Source organism: Balaenoptera ricei, chromosome 14 (genome assembly GCF_028023285.1).
Source record: "Balaenoptera ricei isolate mBalRic1 chromosome 14, mBalRic1.hap2, whole genome shotgun sequence".
Classification (NCBI taxonomy): domain Eukaryota; kingdom Metazoa; phylum Chordata; class Mammalia; order Artiodactyla; family Balaenopteridae; genus Balaenoptera; species Balaenoptera ricei.
This window is the reverse complement of record NC_082652.1, coordinates 12,462,370-12,482,952: the sequence shown is the minus strand read 5'-3', so window position 1 is coordinate 12,482,952 and position 20,583 is coordinate 12,462,370. Positions and strand designations below refer to the sequence as shown.

At 42.0% G+C, this 20,583-nt stretch overlaps 1 protein-coding gene across 1 annotated transcript in view; it reads left to right on the top strand.

Annotated features, from left to right (window-relative positions):
* FBXW8 (F-box and WD repeat domain containing 8) overlaps nt 1-20,583 on the top strand; it is a 124,250-nt gene that overhangs the window by 17,378 nt on the left and 86,289 nt on the right. Inside the window, exons 3-4 of the mRNA XM_059895544.1 lie at nt 9,785-9,949; nt 13,668-13,756. Of these exons, the coding sequence (XP_059751527.1) occupies nt 9,785-9,949; nt 13,668-13,756 (254 nt within the window). The remainder of the gene's footprint in view (nt 1-9,784; nt 9,950-13,667; nt 13,757-20,583) is intronic.

Genomic DNA, 20,583 nt, shown 5'->3' with positions numbered 1-20,583 from the left:
GGATTTGGGTTTTTGTGGTTGAACCTAATTTTTAGAGCACATGTATAAGAATAGAAAATATCCTTAAACAGAACCCCTGAGGTGGCTCTGATCTTCTAAGCCAGGATTTTTTTCGTAGAGCTTTTGCACAAAGATGACGATGGATGGCCAGTAGTTTGTGACTTGGCTTTGTTTTTCTCAAGCATTAAAAGAAAACCTCAGAGTAATAAAAATAAGTAGCATTTTCATTTGTTTCTCATGGTGTTTTTATTTTTGAAACAGGAAAAGGGGCTTCTGTTGAATGGAATGTCCTGCTGCTTTATGATTTTATTTTAGAGGGGGCTTGCTCTCTCCATCTCGCTCTTTCTTTCTGGTTCTCTTTTAATCTAGCCGCCTTGGGATTTCAGTGAAATTGGTTGGGCCAGTTATGTGGAATTGGCACCATAAACTATATGTGTGCCCTTGGAGAAAACCTGTTTGCTTAGATCCTTATGCCAAATTGGTAACTGACTAACAGTAAGGAACCCTGATTGGGGCGGACTTCTGAGATTTCATTATGCCACAGACTATACTGGAGAATTGATTTGGCTCTGACTTTGTCTCCTTTCTGCATCCCCTCTCTTTTCTGCTTTGTGAGGCTTTACGCTTCAAAACTAAAGTCCCCTTACGTTAGTTTGTGGTCCTGTGTACCCTGAATGCTGACCTTCCTAGCTCCTTGGTATCCATACTTGTCCCTCGAGGGATTTAATATCTCTGTGGGAGAGTATCATGCTGGGATGTCTCAAACAGTGTGGCTTTTAGTAAGCAGTTATGCTTGGGGCAGTTCATTGAGCAGTTTATCATTTTGCTACTTATAATTTTTTGTTCTTTTGTGTGTGTGTGTGTGTGTGTGTGTGTGTCCACAGGATTGCTGAACACTTAAATGGGTAATATTTTAAAATGGACAACAATGACAAAATTGTCGATTTCGAAATTACAAAATTGTTTGGTTTTTATGAGAAAAGTGAGTGTGCTGTTATATTACAACATGAGTAATTCTGAGGAGTAAAGGTTTTTAAGTATTTACCAATGTTCATTTAAAAAACTTTAAAAAGTACTTATAAATTCATAAGAAGTTGCAAAAAATAGTGCAGAGAAGCTCTGTGTACCCTTCCCCCAGTTTCCTCCATTCGTAATGTCTTGCAGACTGTAGCCCAATATCAAAACCAGGAATTGACATTTGCAAAGTCCATGGAGCTTATTCAGATTTCACCAGTTTAATACACACTTATTTGTGTGTATTTAAGTCTATGCAGTTTTATCACGTGTGTAGATTTGAGTGACCACACAGTCAATATATAGAATTGTCATCACAAGAATCCTGCTACTCTTTTTATAGCCATGCCCTTCCCTAACCCCTGGCAACCTCGAATTTGTTCTCCGTCTTTATAACTTTATTTTTTCATTTTCAATTTTAGCATATATTTTAGTCATGTGTATTTCACAATGTGTAATTTTAGAAATAGAGCTGCAAAGGCAACAGGGCCATGATTTTCAAGTCAAAGGTAGAAAAATGTCCTTGAAGAATGTAATAAAGAACAAGAAGGAAGCTGGAGAGGTTAAAAACTTAAGATTTATGTTAAAATTGGCAAGCAAGAAGTAGGTGTTACCAAAATAAATAAGTAGTTCTGGAACTAAAGCCCAGTGTATTAGATTATGATATTTAAAGTTTCAAGGCAAATGTGATCTTATGATCTTCCCAGATGTCCAAATAGGAGAAACTAAAATTTGAGTTTTTCTAGCTACAGATCTTAATGACATTTTTAAAGGTTGGGAATTTAGAGCCAAGCGTGCCTGGTTGATTTTCAGAGGAGAAATTATTCTGAGGACCTGTAGCTGCTGGCAGGGTTCCCTTAGTTCTTAATTTCCACCTTTGCCCCCAGACTTCTCTCAGGGAGATGTGTGCATGCCTGACACCCAGGCATCCACAGGAGTTTCCTTTTAATTCCCCAGGTTGCAGTGGCTGCTCCCTCTAAAAGGGGTTAGGGAGCAGCAGAGCACCTCCGGAAAAAAGACGGGGAGCTAGGTGAAACAAGAATGGCCGAATATTGATAATCATTTGAACAGAGTGGGGGTGACTTGGGGTTTTTTTACGCTGTTCACTTTACTTTTGTGTGGTTGAAATTTTTCATATTAAAATTTAAAAGAGAAAAAAATCAGAAAGCAAGAGATTATATTTGAATAAGAAAGTCAGAGCCTTCTGAGGGCAGCACATGCCAGGAGCTGACCTTTGAAAATAAAAACAATCCAGTTTTTTTTTTTTTGTAAGTTTTGAATTTTATTTTATTTATTTTTTACACAGCAGGTTCTTATTAGTTATCTATTTTATACATATTAGTGTATACATGTCAATCCCAATCTCCCAATTCATCACACCACCACCACCCCCCGCCACCGCTTTCCCCACTTGGTGTCCATACGTTTGTTCTCTACATCTGTGTCTCAATTTCTGCCCTGCAGACCTGTTCATCTGTACCATTTTTCTAGGTTCCACATGTATGCGTTAATATGCGATATTTGTTTTTCTCTTTCTGACTTACTTCACTCTGTACGACAGTCTCTAGATCCATCCGTGTCTCTACAAATGATCCAATTTCGTTCCTTTTAATGGCTGAGTAATATTCCATTGTATATATGTACCACATCTTCTTTATCCATTTGTCTGTCAATGGGCATTTAGGTTGCGTCCATGACCTGGCTGTTGTAAATAGTGCTGCAATGAACATTGGGGTGCATGTGTCTTTTTGAATTATGGTTTTCTCTGGGTATATGCCCAGCAATCCAGTTTTTTTAGGTGTTGAACTTAAAAGAAAAAAGTTGGACTTATTCTTCTCATTCAGTTATTTACAGAGGGCCTACTACATGCCATGTACCATTCTAGACAGTGAACAAAACATAAAAACCCCTGCCTTTTGGAAAGCTTTACATTATGTGCAGTAAATATATCATTAAATATAGAATATATCTGATGGTGGTAAGTGCTATGGAGAAAAATGAGACAGCAGAGATGATGTTGGGGGTTGCATCATCTGGGGTGGCCAGGGAAGACTTCATAGAGAAGGTGACCTTTCAGCAGAGACCTGAAGGAGGGAAGAAGGAAGCTGGGCAGGTCTCTGGCAGAGGGGAATAGCAGGTGCAGAGGCCTTGAGGTGAGTGTGCCTGTTGTGTGAGGAACAGCAGGAAGGTCAGAGTGGCTAGGATGTGGCACCTGAGTAATGGCCTCCCTGAGATGTTCATGCCCTAATCCGCCTGAGGGCCTGTGACTACGTTATCTTTTATGGTAAAAAGACCTTTGCAGATGTAAGTTAAGGATCTTCACATGGAGTGATCTTGGATTATCCAGGTGGGTTCATTGTGACTACAGAGCTCCTTAGAGGGAGGCAGGAGGTCAGAGGGGAGAGGAGATGCTATGTTGCTGGCTTTGAAAATGGAGGAAGGGGCTGCAAGCCAAGGAATGTACGTGGCTCCTCAAAGCTGGAAAAGGTAAAGAAACAGATCGTCCCCTGAAGCCTCCAGGAGGAATGCAACCCTGCTGCCAACACCTTGATTTTATTTTATTTTATTTTATTTTTTGGCCACGCTGTGCGGCTTATGGGATCTTAGTTCCCCGACCTGGGATTGAACCTGTGCCTCCTGCAATGGAAACGTGGACCGCCAGGGAGTTCCCCCAACACCTTGATTTTAGACTTCTGGCCCCCAGAACTGTAAGAATAAATGTGTGTCATTTAAAGCCGTAAGTTTGTGATAAGTTGTTAGACTATCAATAGGAAACTAACACAGGGATGTAGTGAGCAGACAGGGCTAAGAGAAGGAGAGATGGTCCAAATTCAAAAGGCACTTAATCTGTTAACAGAACTTGAACTTTTATTCTGAATGAGATGGGAAGCCATTGAAGTGTTTTAATCAGAGGAGTGACAAGGTCTGACTAATATGTTAAAAGGGATCATTTTTGCTGCTATGTGAAAAATATGCCGGGGGACAAGGCCGGCAGCAAGGAGACCAGTTTGAAGGCTACATGGTGGTTTGGACCAGGACTGTGCTGGTAGAAGTGGGTGGAGTCAGGGTTGCTGATGGGTTGGGTGTGGGGAGAGGAGGAAGAGTCAACAGGACTCCAGGGTGTTTGGCCTGAGCAACTGGGTGGATGAGGTTGCCATTACTAATGAGGGGAAAATAGTGGGAGGAGCAAGTTTGGGGGGAAGATCAGTACTTGAATGTGAGGCTGCAGATGAGTTCTGGGTTGAACTCAGGGTTGAAGATGTAAATTTGGAAGCAGTCAGCACATGGATGGTATTTAAAGCCAGGAAACTGAACGAGATCATCAGGAAAGTGAGTGTAGATAGAGGAGGAGATTAGGGGTTGGGCCCTGGCACAGACAGTGAGTAGACGATAAGCAGACTGAGAAGGCGGTACCTGTGAGCTGGGAAGAAACCTAGCGAGCACAGTCCTCTGAACCAAGGGAGAGCAGTTTTCAAGGAGGTGAAGGTGATCAAAGGTAAGCGGTCAAGTGAGAGGAGGACTGAGAAGAGACTGCTGGGTTTAGCAATGGGAGGTCAGTGGTGTGTCCTCCCCAGGTAGACTTCATTATGTCATTGTGTGACTGGAACAGTGACACTTTTTCCCCTGTTGTGGGCCTCACTGGTAACCTTAATCCAGGCAGAGTTAATAAAGCTAGTTTTTGAGACAAGGGTTTTTTTTTTTTTTTTCTTCTTTTAATGCTGCAATTCATAGTGGTGCTATAAAGCAAAATGCTGGAGACACTTTTATTAGCAAATTCTTGCAGCTGAGGCTCACTCAGTGGGGCTTTTACTGGGCAGGGCCAGTCCAATCCTGGTGTATTAAAGAGAGACCATTAGGCCTTTGGAAAATTCAGGCTCGTAAACTTTCTAGATTTAATGTAATTTAAGAAATCAAAACAATTAGATTTCCTTTTGATGAGACTCTTTAAAATTTACTTGTGAAAGTTTAACTAGGTGTTTTTCTTGTTGATTTTTTTCCCCCTTCAGGATTAAAAGAAATTCTTAAAGCCTATCATTTTTGTTCTCCTTTAAAAGAAGAATAAAAAGGCAACCCTCTCTTTATCATTTGCTAAAGAAATTGTTGGCACGTTTCTGTGTTCAATACCTAATCGTAGATACAATCCTGATCCCTTTTTGGAAGTAATTCTCACCTCTAGCTTTTATAAATCCCTCAAAGAGCTTTATTGTTTGTTTTCCAGGATTAAACTTTATCCTGAATATTATTTTCTGCAGAAGAGGCCCTGTGGTCTAGGGGTTAGTGGTGGGGATGATGCACCGAAACATCAACTTTTTGTTCTCAGGTTTTTATCCCATAACCCTGTTGTACAAATTTCAGATTGTGTTATTTACGACAATTTGACATTTTCTTCGAAGCTGATATAAAAAAATGTTTTCGGCTTCCAAGATTTTTAAGGTCTGACATATATTTGAGAGTTCTTGAAAGTCTCTGAAAAGTTTCTCCGTTTTAAAGTGGCTGGAATTTGTACAGTTTAGTACTCATTAAAACTCATCCAGAATGTTTAATTGGGATATTGTAGTTTGTAGTCACTGAGTACTGAATTTGGATTCTCCTGAAATGATGACTCACTGGCTTCATCTAACAAAGTGCAGCCTTGTAGCTAATTTTTGGACTGCAGAATTACAAAGATTACCTACTGTTGGGGGCCAGTCTTGTGATCCAACTCGGCTGTAAGGGCAGAGACCACAACTTTTCCCTCTAGCTTCCCCAGCCATGGGCAGGCGGCCCCAATCTGGTCATGTCCGCGGGGTGTCACCCACCTGCAAAAGGTGTCAGTTTGGCAGGTTGAGGTGGAAAGTGGATAAGAATTGCTGGCCTTAGTGCCCGCATACAGTTGGTGCCCAACATATGTTTTAATTGACTGACTGATACCCATATCAATGTTCTGTAAGGTGTCTTCTGGAGGACACTGGGCTTTTGAGACACTCCTTGTAAGAAGAGTTCAGGAGCCAGATAAGTTCGAGGAATGCAGCCTCTTATATTTCCTTCTTAGAGATATGCAACACGTGTCAGTCTGTTAAAAGCTCTGAGAAGTTCTGCAGTGAAGAGTCCTGCTTAGTTTTGTTTAAACCAGTGTTCTCCAAACTCATGTGACCATGGAATCCTTTTTTAAAGTAACTTAATACCCTAAGGAGCTGCTATTCGATTGAATATGCTTTGGGAAGTGCTGGTCTGTGTAGTGAAATAATGAGTCTGGGTCTTTCATCTAGTAGTTACATTTCATAAATTCTACAAAATTTTACATTTTATAATTTTTACAGAAAAGGGCTGATGTATCCCAGGGATCAGAGTAAACTGCCGTGTGGTTAGCTAGCACTTTGTGCCTTTGAGAACCCGTGAGGGTGTCTGTGTGTTCACCCTTATACTTTATTTAACCCTGAATTGCAGGGGCCTGTGGGAGAAATACTCTGCTCTGGGGCTATTTGAGCTGTAGCCTGGCTCTGTCACAGATTATGTTGGTCTGTCCCTATCTGTGCTTCATGATTGCCTAGTGCTGAGACTCACTTTGGCACAGACAGATGGACAGACACCACCCAGTGTCATGGACAGGCTCAGCTGTGGACCAAACATGCCAAAAATAAAACCATGGTGTTCTGTCTAGTCGAAACTGGAACTCCAGTGTTACTGAGCCATTATCCCATTCTTTATTGCCTGACCACTTGTGATCAGATGAGGGTTTGTTTCCCCGATGCCCTTATGGCTAAGATGGAGAAGTGTGGGATGACAGTGTGGTTAAGTGGATTTGTAACTGATGCTGTGGCCGTGCCTGGGGTGGGCTGCTTAATGGACCCATGTCAGCCTGGGGGGAGGGCTCCAGTGGTTTGCCACGGGCTCCATCCTCAGCCCCATCCTGGTTAATTTTTTAAAATAATTAAGACATGAAGCCCCACAGACTGTATTTTGCAGATGACTTATGTAAAGGAAAAGTAGCATACATACAATGGATGACAGAATTGAGATGCAAAGATATTAAATGCTGGGGGTGGGTATGTGCGATGATCTGGGATTGAAAATGGATAGAAAGTTTAGAAAGTTAAGAATTTAAGTTTAAAACATAATAGTGCGAGAGTAAAAAATGGGGACTTTTTTTCCTTTAATTGCAACTTGTATTTAAAAAGACTCTGAAGATTGATAAATACCAAACTGAGGTTACTGTTGGCGAGAAAAGGATGTGGACACTGAGAGATGCATAGGAGTTTTAAACTTATTGGTAATACTTCTTAAGCAGGGTGCTGTATCCGTGGGTGTTTGTAATATATACCTTTTTGTCTGCCTTAAATATTTAATAAAATAAACGGACTCCAGAAGCTCTGGACCATACGTTCTGTAACCATGAGGATGTATCTTCAAGTGAAGTAGCAATTAGTATATGATAAAAATCCTTCTGTTCATGGCACTTGACAGTCTATATCTGGGGTATTGTTTAGTCCTGAGTATCACTTTTGAAGAGGGATACCAGAGATGCATAAATACTAGGGTACATTTCAGAGATAATGGGTAGGGGAGCTAGTCCTATGACAATTAATTGGAGAAAATGGGTGTGTTTAGACCAGTGAAGAAGTGACTAAGGGGAAATGTGATGACTGCCTTCAGACATTTAAGGAGCTGTCAGTATGTCTTTTTTGTTCCTCTTTTCCTATATTACTATCTTCTTTTTTTTTTTTTTTAAAGAAATTTATTTATTTAAGTGTGTTGGGTCTTTGTTGCTGCACGCGGGTTTTCTCTAGTTGTGGCGGGCGGGGGCTACTCTTTGTCGTGGTGCACGGGCCTCTCATTGCGGTGGCTTCTCTTGTTGCGGAGCACGGGCTCTAGGCATGCAGGCTTCAGTATTTGTGGCTCGCGGGCTCTAGAGCGCAGGCTCAGTAGTTGTGGCGCACGGGCTTAGTTGCTCCGTGGCGTGTAGGATTGTCCTGGACCAGGGCTCGAACCCGTGTCCCCTGCATTGGCAGGTGGATTCTTAACCACTGTGCCACCAGTGTTTGGTTCTTTTTAAAAAAATAAAATATTGTCTCTTTGTCAATATTCTCTACTTCGTGAGACATTGTGCTCATAAGTTTATTTCTTTAGATATGCTTTCCTTTAGTATTTTGAATATATTTATAATGGGGTATCCCACTCCCCAGGTTTTCCTTTGAAGGCTTTCGATTAGCCTCCTTTTAGCCCTACTTGGTAGTGCCACGTCAGGCAACTGCACTGTTAAACAGTTGTCCCTTATTTTTTTCTGACAAATGCCCTGGATATAGGACAGAGTTAGATCTAAGTCAGATCAGATAAAGACAAGCCTCGAGAACAGAGCTTTCTAGCAAGCTGCCAGACAGGCCAAATAGTGACGGTTCTCTGGGGATGGTACTTTTGGAGAGCTATAAACCCATTTGGCCTCTCTGGGAGCTGCTAGACTGCTGGTTTTTACAGCTGCTATAGTTGGAGGCTGTTGGTTTTCAAGGCTACTATGGAGCTAGAGGATGAGGATGGGATTAATGCAAGTGAAAACAATACAAAGGTTGCTATTCTTACCAAGATTCAGCCATTTTTCTTGAATAAATGCTTCTCAGAATGTTGCAAGCCTTTAGTTAATTTCTAGAGTTCTGAAAAAGTTGATTTTGACAATTTTTGGCAGTATTCTTGTTGGTTTTGTGGAGGAGCAGATTTTCGGAGATCTTCAACTCTGTAGTCCCGGAAGCTAACTCCCTATCGGTATTTCTCAAATGAGGCACCCTTGTGTCATGAGAGTCTGTCATGCACATGCTGTGTGTGCTCTCTCTTTGTCTCATGTTCTCTCTTCTTGTCTGAGTATTTGATGTCTTGGAGTGGCCCCAAGGGAGTGTTAAGGAGCACAAGTTACCATGAACCGCTGGTCGTGACTCTTACTTTATTAGAAGTGAGGCTCAGCCTTTGGGTGGACGGCAAAGCAGCATGTGTTGCAGACCCCAGAGCATGTTGATCTGCTGGGTCAGTTTCTCATTTTGCGAGCAGAGTCCATCTTTTGCAGTCTGCCCAGCTTTGTACATTATCCCATGATGAAGTGAATCCATCATTCCCCAAAGTTAGGGTTGGAAGACAAAGCACTAATAGCTAAAATGCCCATTTCCTCTGGATACTGTTGGGATTTGAAATTCAGTCCAGTCATAACATTAATTTCTCTATATCAGATCTTACCATCCTAGATAATTGCTTGAGTTTTCTGTTAAATAATTTTTTTAATCTACACATTTAAAATCTAAGTTTTTGCACATAGTATAAATCTGCATTTCTCATATGACCAGAAGTTTTGGGTTATGGATATTTTATTACAGCTCTTTACTTCAGAGGTCATTGGTCTCTAGCTCTGTAAGATGGAAATACAAGTGCTTATTGGTAAAAAGTAAAGAGATTCTGTTCTGAAAAGCTGTGTATGATTTTATATCTATTAACGTGTTACAGTGTGTATTTTATGCCTTTAAGTATTTGTGTATTTTTTTCTCTTTATATTTTATACATATATATGTATAAAATAATTTAACCAAGTAGTTTAAAATGTGATATTAGGTGGTAGTACAACAATTTTGAAATCTTGAAAGATAAAACAGGAAACATTTGCTTGTATTTTTTTTCACCTCAGAGTGTTTTGTTAATGAGACATTTTATACTGCCATAAACCCAGGGCAGTAATAAAGGTGTTGATTGATTTTTGGATGACAAGGGACTTCTCTAATTGCAGAATTTGACATTTGTGTCACTTCTGCTGTTTTAGGTGAGCAAGACGTGGAAGGTGATTGCAGAAGATGAAGTACTCTGGTACAGGCTGTGCCAGCAGGAAGGGCACCTTCCCGAGAGCAGCATCTCCGATTATTCTTGCTGGAAGCTCATCTTCCAAGAGTGCCGAGCCAAGGAACACATGTTAAGAACCAACTGGAAGGTAGGCAGTGGCCAATATCATTACCTGTAGGGGAATAGCCTGCAAGGACACAGGAATCCAAGCCTGGGATTAAACACCAAGTCCTTCCAATTTCATCCTGAGATTAACTGCCAAAAACAAAGAGAGGAGGAGTATGGTGAGCGTCCCTTTAGCTGTTGGTGACTTGTTGCCCAATAGAGTATCTGCCCTTGTCTTCAAGCACACTCTTTGGGAGCATCCCGTTGTCCTCTAGGAGAGGAGGGGTGAGACTGAGGAGCCAGTCGCCTCACCTCTGATGGTCGGGGTCTTTGTGGTAGTGCTCAGTGCAGCCCCTGTTCACTGTCACCATCTCCCTGGATGGACCAAGAAAGCACCACCTGAATACAAAAGAGGGGCTGAAAATGCTATTTCCAGTAAATGTAAGAGGGAGATTATTAAGCGTCTCTAAGTACTGTCTTCTCTTCCCTCACATAACCTATTGGCTTGCTTCCATAACATTTATCACTTCAAAATTTCTACAGAAATATTAGATCACAGCTATGAATTTGCACAGAACAGTGTTTCTGTAGAAAATAACTGTCAAGAACAGTGTTACATAAAGCTGTTTAAGGCATGACGAGACAGCAGTGTGGTGCCCCTTTCTTCCCACCTGGGTAGCTGGATATTCAGTTGGAAGGAAGGGACAGAACTGTATTCTTTCCCCTCCTGTAAAGGTCAATCCTAATAGACTTTGAGATTAACAAGCTTTTGCTCATGACTGATAGTGACATATTGCCTATGTGCATGTCTGTCCCCAGTCACCTCATAACCTGATTAGTGACCGATACTCTTGATCTGGGCAGCGTCACAGTTCCTAGCAAAGTTAATAAGAGTAGTGTTCCTCTAACTCGGGCTTCTCAACCCCAGCACTAGTGCCATCTGGGACCGATACTTTGCGGTGAGGGCTGTCCTGGGCATTGCAGGATCTTCTGCAGCATGTCCAGCCTCTCCCCAGTATATGCCAGAAGCATTCTCTTCCTCCCCGCAGCTCTGACAACCAAAAAGTCTTCAGACCAGTCCGATGTCCCCTGAGGGCAAAATCAGCCCTGGTTGAGAACCATCCTTCTAAAGAGGATTAGCATAGCCATCCTTAGGCCATGAAGACCCACCACTAGGTACAAATCCCGCTGGCCCCGCTCTGTGTATCCACTCCAGGTAATAAACTCGCGTGGAGGGCCCCCCTCGCCCTCTTGCCCATTTGCTTGGTTATGTCTGTGTGAAGGACATAAGTGAGAGCAGGCATTGGGTTTGCCAAAGCTGCTTAGACAGGCTGGGGGCCGGAAAGCAGAGGGTCTGACCCTGGCAGGAGGGGCCATAATTTAAGGAAAGCTTGAGAGTGAGGCATTTGCTAGGGCCTTTCTGTCCAGGAAGGAGGGATACTTTTGAGATTTGTGAGCATGAGAGCTGGAGATACTCCATGTACCCTGGCTCGAATTCATAAATGTCAGATTCTAAGAGAGAAAGCAGCAGCTGAGTTCTTTGTTTCCTCTTTGGTATTAGAAAGCTAGGGAGGGAAGCAGGTACGCCCGCCTCATCCAGGCTGGAGGGGGCAGAAGTGAAGGTGTTTAGAGACCCGCCTCATAGCATCTGGCACTTAATGCCAGTGTACAGATTACATACAATTCAACTGAACGTCTGTTTTGTTGTTTTTCTCCAACAAGCCCAAAGCCATGTGTTTGATAAGTGCTCAATAAGAGGTCGTTGCTTGAATGAACTGGAGTCAAACTGCAGGGAGACTGGAGGGAGGCTTCTCTTTGGAGTGTCTCGGGCCCATTTCCTGCACTGTTACCTATGAGGACTACAGAAGTAAAATGTCAAATGACACTCTTGCATTAACTGTAGTGATGGGATTCTCGTGATTCTAGAATGAATGGAATTCTTACAAAAACGTGAAAGGTAGTGCAGAGCAAGATGCTTTCCCTTTGTGTGCCTCTGCTTTCTCATCTCTAATGTGGAGCTGAGAGTAGCTGCGCTCTTTGCGCCATCGTGAGGATGACTGTCTAATGATATATCTAACACTCCTCCCACAGGGCGTGGCCTGTGTCTGCTGCTCAGTTAGCACTGGCCTTGGCACGCAGATGCTGTGGTTTGGTGCTATTCATGGTCAACCTCAGGATGGGTTGGGAAGGTGATTTGGTTTGGCATCTCCTAGGTTGGTGTTTGAGGAAGCTGAGAAGGGACCCCAGGGTTCTCAGTACTTCCACACAGGGGATGACCTGTGAATGCAGGAACTTACCTGGACCTGCAGTTCAGAGCCAGCGTGCAAATGATGTTCCTTTCCCTGGTGTTTGCATACACTCATTTCACTGTGGCATTCTAGGATCTCTCTAATCCAGAATACCAGTGTGGGATTGGAGCCCTTGATGGGGAGGAAGCCACGTGACGAAACTTAGTGGAGGACGTGAGCACACAGGCCCTCTCCTTTTCTTTCAATAGCTTGTCCCTCGAAAGAGCTTTGCTGTTCTTGTCATTTTGGCTGTGGCCCTCGAACAGATGATTCTCAAGTCCTTCCCTTCCATCCCCATGTCTCCACTAGCAGGACAGCCCCACTTGGATGTGTCCAGTTGTGTCCCTCAGCCTTGGACTTGGTCCTCGAGTTCAGTGAGATCACCATGCAGATCGTCTTGCAGAGTGCCTGGAGTACAGCTGCTTAATAAACGTTGGTTTTAATGGAACGGATGTCATCATCTGTCTCCTAATAATATAAATAGTAATAGTAACTACCATTTATTGAAAACCTGCTGTGTGCTAAGAACTGTGCTTGCCACTTACACACACTATTTTTAATCCTTGTGCTGGTACAGCAAAGTTGAAATTATGGATGGCTTGGTATTTTTTTTTAATTGAAGTATACAGTTGACTTACAATATTGTTTCAGGTGTACAGCAAAGCAATTCAGTTATGTGTATATATTTTTTGATGGCTTGGTATTCTTGAATACCTTTATTCATGCTTGCTTTTTGGCTTAACTGTCCTGCCCTGCCCTTCCCAACATCCCACATGTAAATACTTTCTATTCTTCAAGATTCCCTTTATTTTAAAAATAATTATTTTATTTATATATATTTTGAATCAATAAATAAACAGTCGTGATACAGTAAATCAAAAGTCATAAAAGGGCATATACTGGAAAATACATCTCCCTCGCACCTCTCTCCACCTACCACCTAGTTCCCTCCTCAGGAGCAACTGTGTTACGGGTTTTAGGGTTTCCTTTAAATAACCGTTTCCATGAACCTCTGACCTCTCAATCAGAAACAATGTCTTTTCTGTTCCCCATCCTGATTTTTATCTTGTTGTATATACTTTTTCATTTTATTCTGAGAGCATTTATAAGGGGTGTTAACAGGTAAAATACCATTAGCTGCTTTCTCTCCTCTGAACTGAACTTTTTAAATACACTTTATGCATTTCTTCCCTAGCAGCCCACTGCGGAGTGGAGTGGTTACCATCCTGTACTCCCCTCGAGGACGGGGGCAGCGTCTCGCACTTGCCGTGCCCAGTAGTTTCATTCAGTGTGTTTGTAACTCATAAATACATAGCTTAACATGTTAGTTGTCTTTGTCCTTTCCAATGTCTTGATAACTATGGACACAGTCCATACCGTAAAAAAACTGCCATGAATGTAGTTGAGAGTGAAATGCTTTGTCTCCAGGCTATCCAGAGAATAGTATAAACTGCAGCCCCTTTTCTTATGCAGAATCGCAAAGGCGCTGTGAGTGAGCTGGAACACATTCCTGACGCAGTTTTATGTGATGTGCATTCTCACGATGGTGTTGTCATTGCTGGGTAAGCGAAAACAGTTTTTCAGTTAATATTCTTCATCCTAAGGTCTTTCACTTTTCATGGACCACCCTCTGCGTCCCAGCCACCTTATTCTCCCTTGGGAGTGCGTGCCTTCCCACTTACAGCCCTCGTGGAGATGGGTGGTCTCCATGACTCTATCCTCCAGTAGTTGAGAGCTCTGAAGCTAGTGGTGAGAAGCGAGTGGTGTGGAGCGGCTCTGTAATCCGTTTGTGTCAATATATCTTTTGAGCTTTTAAATCACTCTTATGGCATGTTCTGTTAGATTTTCATTAAGGCAAACAGTTTGTATTTTATGAAGACATAAAAAAGTGAAGCAAGAATAATAAGTGTTGGCAGAAACAGGTGCTGTTCTTGATCTCTTGTTCTGAAGCCTTTATTATGAGGAAGGGCTGTGGTCACAGGTAATCTTCCTTCCCCACCACACAGTTTGTATTTGCAGTTAACTTGTCCTGAAATAGGCTTTTTGTTTGTCTCCATTGCCGAGAAATTTAATTTTAACTTCTGTAAATTCCTTTGGCTTCTGTTCCAAAAACCACTTCCATGAATTCTTCATATTTTATTACATTAGAGATGTTTTTATGTGTTTCTTTAAGGTATAATAAGACGATTACTTTCTTCTTGGATTAACAAGATGTCTTGAACTAGAGTCTCACATTGTGTACTTAATGCCATAGAGACCAGGACACTTAAACTTCTGAGTCTGGATTGACTTCGGAGTGAGACACCCAAAAGAGGTTTCTACCTGGAGGAGCAAACAAAAACAAACCTTGGACTTAACAGCTTAGTAGTAGGAGAGCCTTTTTCTTTAAAGAAAACTCTTTCCTTCAGAACCAGTCCTTAATTGAAATTTCCAAGAGTCAGATTATTTTAATATTTTGTGGTCCGTAGTGCCTGTGTAAAAGTATTTTGCTTCAAACAAGATAAGCCTTAGGAGGAACACTTTCCATTAGCTTGTGTTTTACTGGCCATGATTTCGAGGCCAGTAAATACCCTTCTTGGGAGTGCTATAGAACTATTACTTGTAGAAAAATTAATGGAACAGAAATCTAGAATTTTGTCCATTCAGTTATCAGTGTGGCTCTAGGCTTCTGCCCCTCATTTCTCAAGTATGGGCCTGAGAGCTCATGCTAGGTAAGATCCTTTTCACCTGCTAATTCTGAGATTCCTCAATAACTCCCAAAGGGACTGGGGTCATTCTAGCTTAAAGAGGCCTCCTGGTGTGTCAGAGGCCTTTGAGGACAGACTGTTGAGATGGAACTGAAAGAGTCATAAAAGGAACTAGAAATAAGGGAGACGATTCTGGAAAGCCAATTATGAATTTCTTATCTGGACGTGGACCTCGCAAAAGGCAGCCTGGCCACTAGTCCAGATGCCAGTCCTTCTTTTCCTGCCTCTCCATCCCCTCGAGGCCTGCTCAGCATTACAGATTATGCCAGCACAAAGCAAAGCGATGGCAGAGTTTAGTGGATCGATAAGATGAAACTTGATCTGTGGGTCAGAGAGGCTCCTCATGGCCCCTCTTTCTAAGAGAACCTTACGTTTATGGCCTAGCATCAGATACTTCAATCTTGCTTGTATATAGAGCATTTTGTGTTTATCATTAAAATTTTATCTGGTGGTTACGATGCTTGTTTTCTGGGTCAGGTCTTGAATCCCTTTTCATTTGAGACAGCGGTGTTTGTGGTTACCTCATTCCCAATCAATGTTGTATTCACCAGGCTTTCTGCAGTTATATATCTCCAAGGAGCTTCTTAAAGAGACAGTGGCCATCTCACCATTTCCTTCTCTTTTACTTCTCTTGCATTTCTCCTATTTTTCTTCTTCCCTTCCTTTTTCTCTATTTTTTTTACACAAGTAGAATCTGTTCAGATGCTTAGTTTTTTTATATCTGCAGCTAACCGATGTGACATTTTTGCATTTAAACCTGTTAAATGTGTTTTATATAATTGATGAAGATTATGTTGCAGAATCTTGCCCCAGCTTCTTCTCAGCTTTTCAGTCCCTTTGTGTAAATGTTCCTGGTTTGGAGCTGCATTGCTTAGGCTTAGACTAATTTGTGTCACACTTAACCTTAGCGCGAACCCAATCTTGGTTCTGCCTTACTCTTCTGCACATAGAACCAGGGCACCCTTCAAGTGCTCATTCACTCGGAAACTCTGAGACACTCGAGTCCCCGTCCAGTGAAAGGACCTGGACGCCTCTTACCTGAGGCTTGTTTTTCCAGCAGAGGAAACAGACATTATTCTCAAAGCTTTTGATCTTTCACTCTTGTCCATGAGTGTTTGCTTCCTTTCCTATCTCATGGGTGATAGTTTTCCAATTACCTTTTCCTGATGTTTGGAGCCTTTGAAATTTGTTTCCAACCTCCCTTTTTCCTCATTACTCTTCCCAGGGCACCTTTGGTTTTTACCCCCCACGCTGTCCTAGTTACCTCTGACCATGTCTTTTTTTAACTTGAGATGCAATTTCCATACCATAAAATCCACCCTTTTAGATTGTGTAGGTCAGTGATTTTTAGTATATTCACAAGGTTGTGTAACTGCCCACCATTATCTAATTCTAGAACGTTTTCATTACCCCCAAAAGAAACCCAGTCCCCGTTTTTTCACGCCGAGCTCAAGCCTTGCCTCCTCCCACAGGTTCCATGGGGCGCTAGCCTACTAACCCTTATGGCCGCTCCGCCCAGCATCTAGCCTCCTCACGCCCCCCGGAGGAACGATTATCTGCAGCTTGTAGGGCAGCTAATCACGCGGCCTTGAGGCTTCACCTAAACATTTTTGTCTTAACTTTACAGCCATGTATTTTTTTTCAGTCAATTTGTAAGCATCTTTTAAAACTAGAGGTGATATATAATATTTCATTAAATGCTCTGTAGTACTAATACATTTTTTTTAGTCTGAAAAAAAGCATTAACATTTGATAGACTCCCTTGCCCCCACCTGTATACTACATGTTACTTGGGAAGCTGGAGGAATTCCTAATTTCTTTTGTCTGTTCTCCGATTTCTTAGTTTTTTTCAACTTAGAATCATACAACTTGAAACCCGGGAGGAACTTAGAGATTCTCTTCCGAAACGCTCATTCTGGGTGAGGTAGCTGAGGCTCAGCAAGGTCCGGGGAGTGGGGCTGGCACCCGTGCCCTGCCTACCCCACTGTGCTTCTGCAGGGGGCGTGCATAGAGCCGGTCCCCAGCGCTGCCTTCTCCAGCCCTTGCTCGCTACTCTGACGGCTTGGCTACTATAGCATCACTTTGGTTTCTTTTATGGCCTGTATGGACCTTTCCTTTCTGTTAAAAATGAAAACAGTAGTAAAACCACATTGTCTTTGCAAAACTATTAGAAAGTGGAGAAGAGAAATCCACCTAAATCCCAGCATGCTACCACAATTCCCGTTGTGGTTTTTGTGTACTGTTTATTCTTCTGCCTGTTTTTTAATACATATTTTAATTACTGGATTTAGGCGGATGGATTTTTATTTTTTCCGGATTAAGAAATTATTTTAGGGACTTCCCTGGCAGTCCAGTGGTTAAGACTCTGCGCTTCCACTGCAGGGGGCACGGGTTCGATCCATGGGTGGGGAACTAGGATCCTGAATGCCGTGTGGCACAGCCAAAAAATTTTAAAAAAGAAATTATTTTAAAATGCCTTCATAATCCTCAACTTCTTTCCCATTGAACTTTTGCCTTGAAGTCTCTAAACCATCCCTCAAACCCGGTCTCCTGAGTGCACCTTCCTTTTTTTCGGTCAGTGCCACAGATAAAGATCAAGATCAAGAGTTTGATCTTGTTGACTGTAGTGTCTTAAAGTGGTGGGGGCCATGTATTAAGCATGTTTGTAACCTCAGAGCCTAACACCAGTCCCAGCACCGAGGAAACTTTGGGGAAGGTATGCATAGAAGGAAAACTCCTTGCACTGCTGAGCCCCTGCACTCTCTGAGCCTCCTTACCGCATCTTTGACTTACCAAACTCTTACTCTGGCCCTTCCTCGTGCCTCTCTGTGGTGTCATGTGGCCACTTAGCAGTGACATGCAGCATCCCAGAAAATACCAGAAACAGTTGTTTTCTTTGCTGGTCAGGTAAGTGGAAGTTCCTTCAACGGTGACTAAGTATGTAATTCAAATACAACCTTTACTTTGATTTTCTCTGGCTAAAATTTCCCATTTCTTTAACCTGAGAATAACTTGTGCTGAGAAGCCACCAATCTCTGCGATAAGCCACCTGTCTCTTTCTCTCAGAGCTCAGCCTCTGTCTGTGTTTTCTTTGTGATCTGGTAGCGTTTCTGAAATGCGGTGAGGTTTAGTGTGTGCCTTCCTTGGATTTAGAAGAAGAGATGTTATCTAGAAAGTTGGTTGATAATAAGTGATTAGGAAGCATGGTGTTTGTTTCTTTGTTTTTGTTTGTGGTGAGAGCTCCGAGAATTTTAGAATGTCTCTCAAATTATACGTTTATCATTGAGGGAAAAGACTAGAAGGGACGAGGCTATGACGGTATCCCCGTCCTGTTTTGTGAGGCCTGGACTGTCCTCTTTCTCCACAGTTGCACTCTGGGAGTTAAGGGTGTTGAAAACAGATGACATCATGAGTTCAGAAGGTCACATTATAACCTGAGATGTAGGTCTAGGTATAATTTGCCAGGAATATATTCGCTTTACTGCCATCTAGTGAAGGAGAGCATCTCGGGGAAAACTTGCGGGAGAAAGTCAAGCGGGGGGCTCATTGGGAGCCTTGTGCCAGCTCTGCTAACCATTAAGCTATTAGCTCACGAGAAGCTTTTATCAGATGCCCAGGAGTATGGTGGTGCTTTGCAATAAAGTCCCTCCTCACTGTTACTTAAGATTCATAAGTCTGAAGCGTTTCAGTTTGCCTAAGAAAGCACACTATTCACATTAGAGGACCATTCCCCGCCCCCGCCTCCCCCCCCCCCCCGTTTTGGTTTTAAAAAACATCAAGCCCCCTCTTTGTGTCAAGGTTTTTTCAGCACTCCTAAATGCCTCTCCTTCCGTTTTCTACTGTGGTGATCTGCCTTTTTAGGGTGCAGCTCCTGCCTTGACTGGAAGGAACAGTGACTGTGTATCCATGTTTCTTCTCTGTCAAGTGTGGTTGGAGGGAAAACTGGATCGTCTAATGTCACCAAGTGCTAGCTGTCTTCCTTCCCTGAAAAGTACTCAGTTGTCCTACTTGGTCTCCTGCCTTTCCTCCATCACCATTCCCTCTGAGGCAAGTGACACCAAGCAAAACCGCCCACACGTCTCTAGCAGCCAAGTGACCTCTGGCTGTTGTTCTGGCTTTTATCCTTACTAGAGCTCTGTCTGTCACAACCTGGACAGAGTCGAGAGGGTTGCCAGTCTTATGTAGACATGAAGCAAAATTTTGAGCTTCCAGTTTATATATGTAAAATTTGGTGTCTGAATCTCTGGTTGGTTCACTTTGCCTATTGACGCTTTATTGGAATGTTATCATTGTTTATAATTAAGAACTGTTGGAAAATAATAGTTCAGACATAGGCATGTGTCTAAGCTAACTTGAAATATCTTGCTTTTAGCCATTTTTTCTCCACTTTTCCCAGTAATTAAAAATGTGCCTTTGGGAGAAGACTCAAATCAATAGAATTAGAAATGAAAAAGGAGAAGTAACAACTGACACTGCAGAAATACAAACGATCATGAGAAATTACTACAAGCAACTCTATGCCAATAAAATGGACAACCTGGAAGAAATGGACAAATTCTTAGAAATGCACAACCTGCCGAGACTGAACCAGGAAGAAATAGAAAATATGTACAGACCTATCACAAACACTGAAATTGAAACTGTGATTAAAAATCTTCCAACAAACAAAAGCCCAGGACCGGATGGCTTCACAGGCGAATTCTATCAAACATTTAGAGAAGAGCTAACACCTATCCTTCTCAAACTCTTCCAAAATATTGCAGAGGGAGGAACACTCCCCAACTCATTCTACGAGGCCACCATCACCCTGATACCAAAACCAGACAAAGATGTCACAAAGAAAGAAAACTACAGGCCAATATCACTGATGAACATAGATGCAAAAATCCTCAACAAAATACTAGCAAACAGAATCCAACAGCACATTAAAAGGATCATACACCACGATCAAGTGGGGTTTATTCCAGGAATGCAAGGATTCTTCAATATACGCAAATCAATCAACGTGATACACCATATTAAAAAACTGAAGGAGAAAAACCATATGATCATCTCAATAGATGCAGAGAAAGTTTTTGACAAAATTCAACACCCATTTATGATAAAAGCCCTGCAGAAAGTAGGCATAGAGGGAACTTTCCTCAACATAATAAAGGCCATATATGACAAACCCACAGCCAACATTGTCTTCAGTGGTAAAAAACTGAAACCATTTCCACTAAGATCAGGAACAAGACAAGGTTGCCCACTCTCACCACTGTTATTCAACATAGTTTTGGAAGTGTTAGCCACAGCAATCAGAGAAGAAAAAGAAACAAAAGGAATCCAAATCGGAAAAGAAGAAGTAAAGCTGTCACTGTTTGCAGATGACATGATACTATACATAGAGAATCCTAAAGATGCTACCAGAAAACTACTAGAGCTAATCAATGAATTTGGTAAAGTAGCAGGATACAAAATTAATGCACAGAAATCTCTTGCATTCCTATACACTAATGATGAAAAATCTGAAAGTGAAATTAAGAAAACACTCCCGTTTACCATTGCAACAAAAAGAATAAAATATCTAGGAATAAACCTACCTAAGGAGACAAAAGACCTGTATGCAGAAAATTATAAGACACTGATGAAAGAAACTAAAG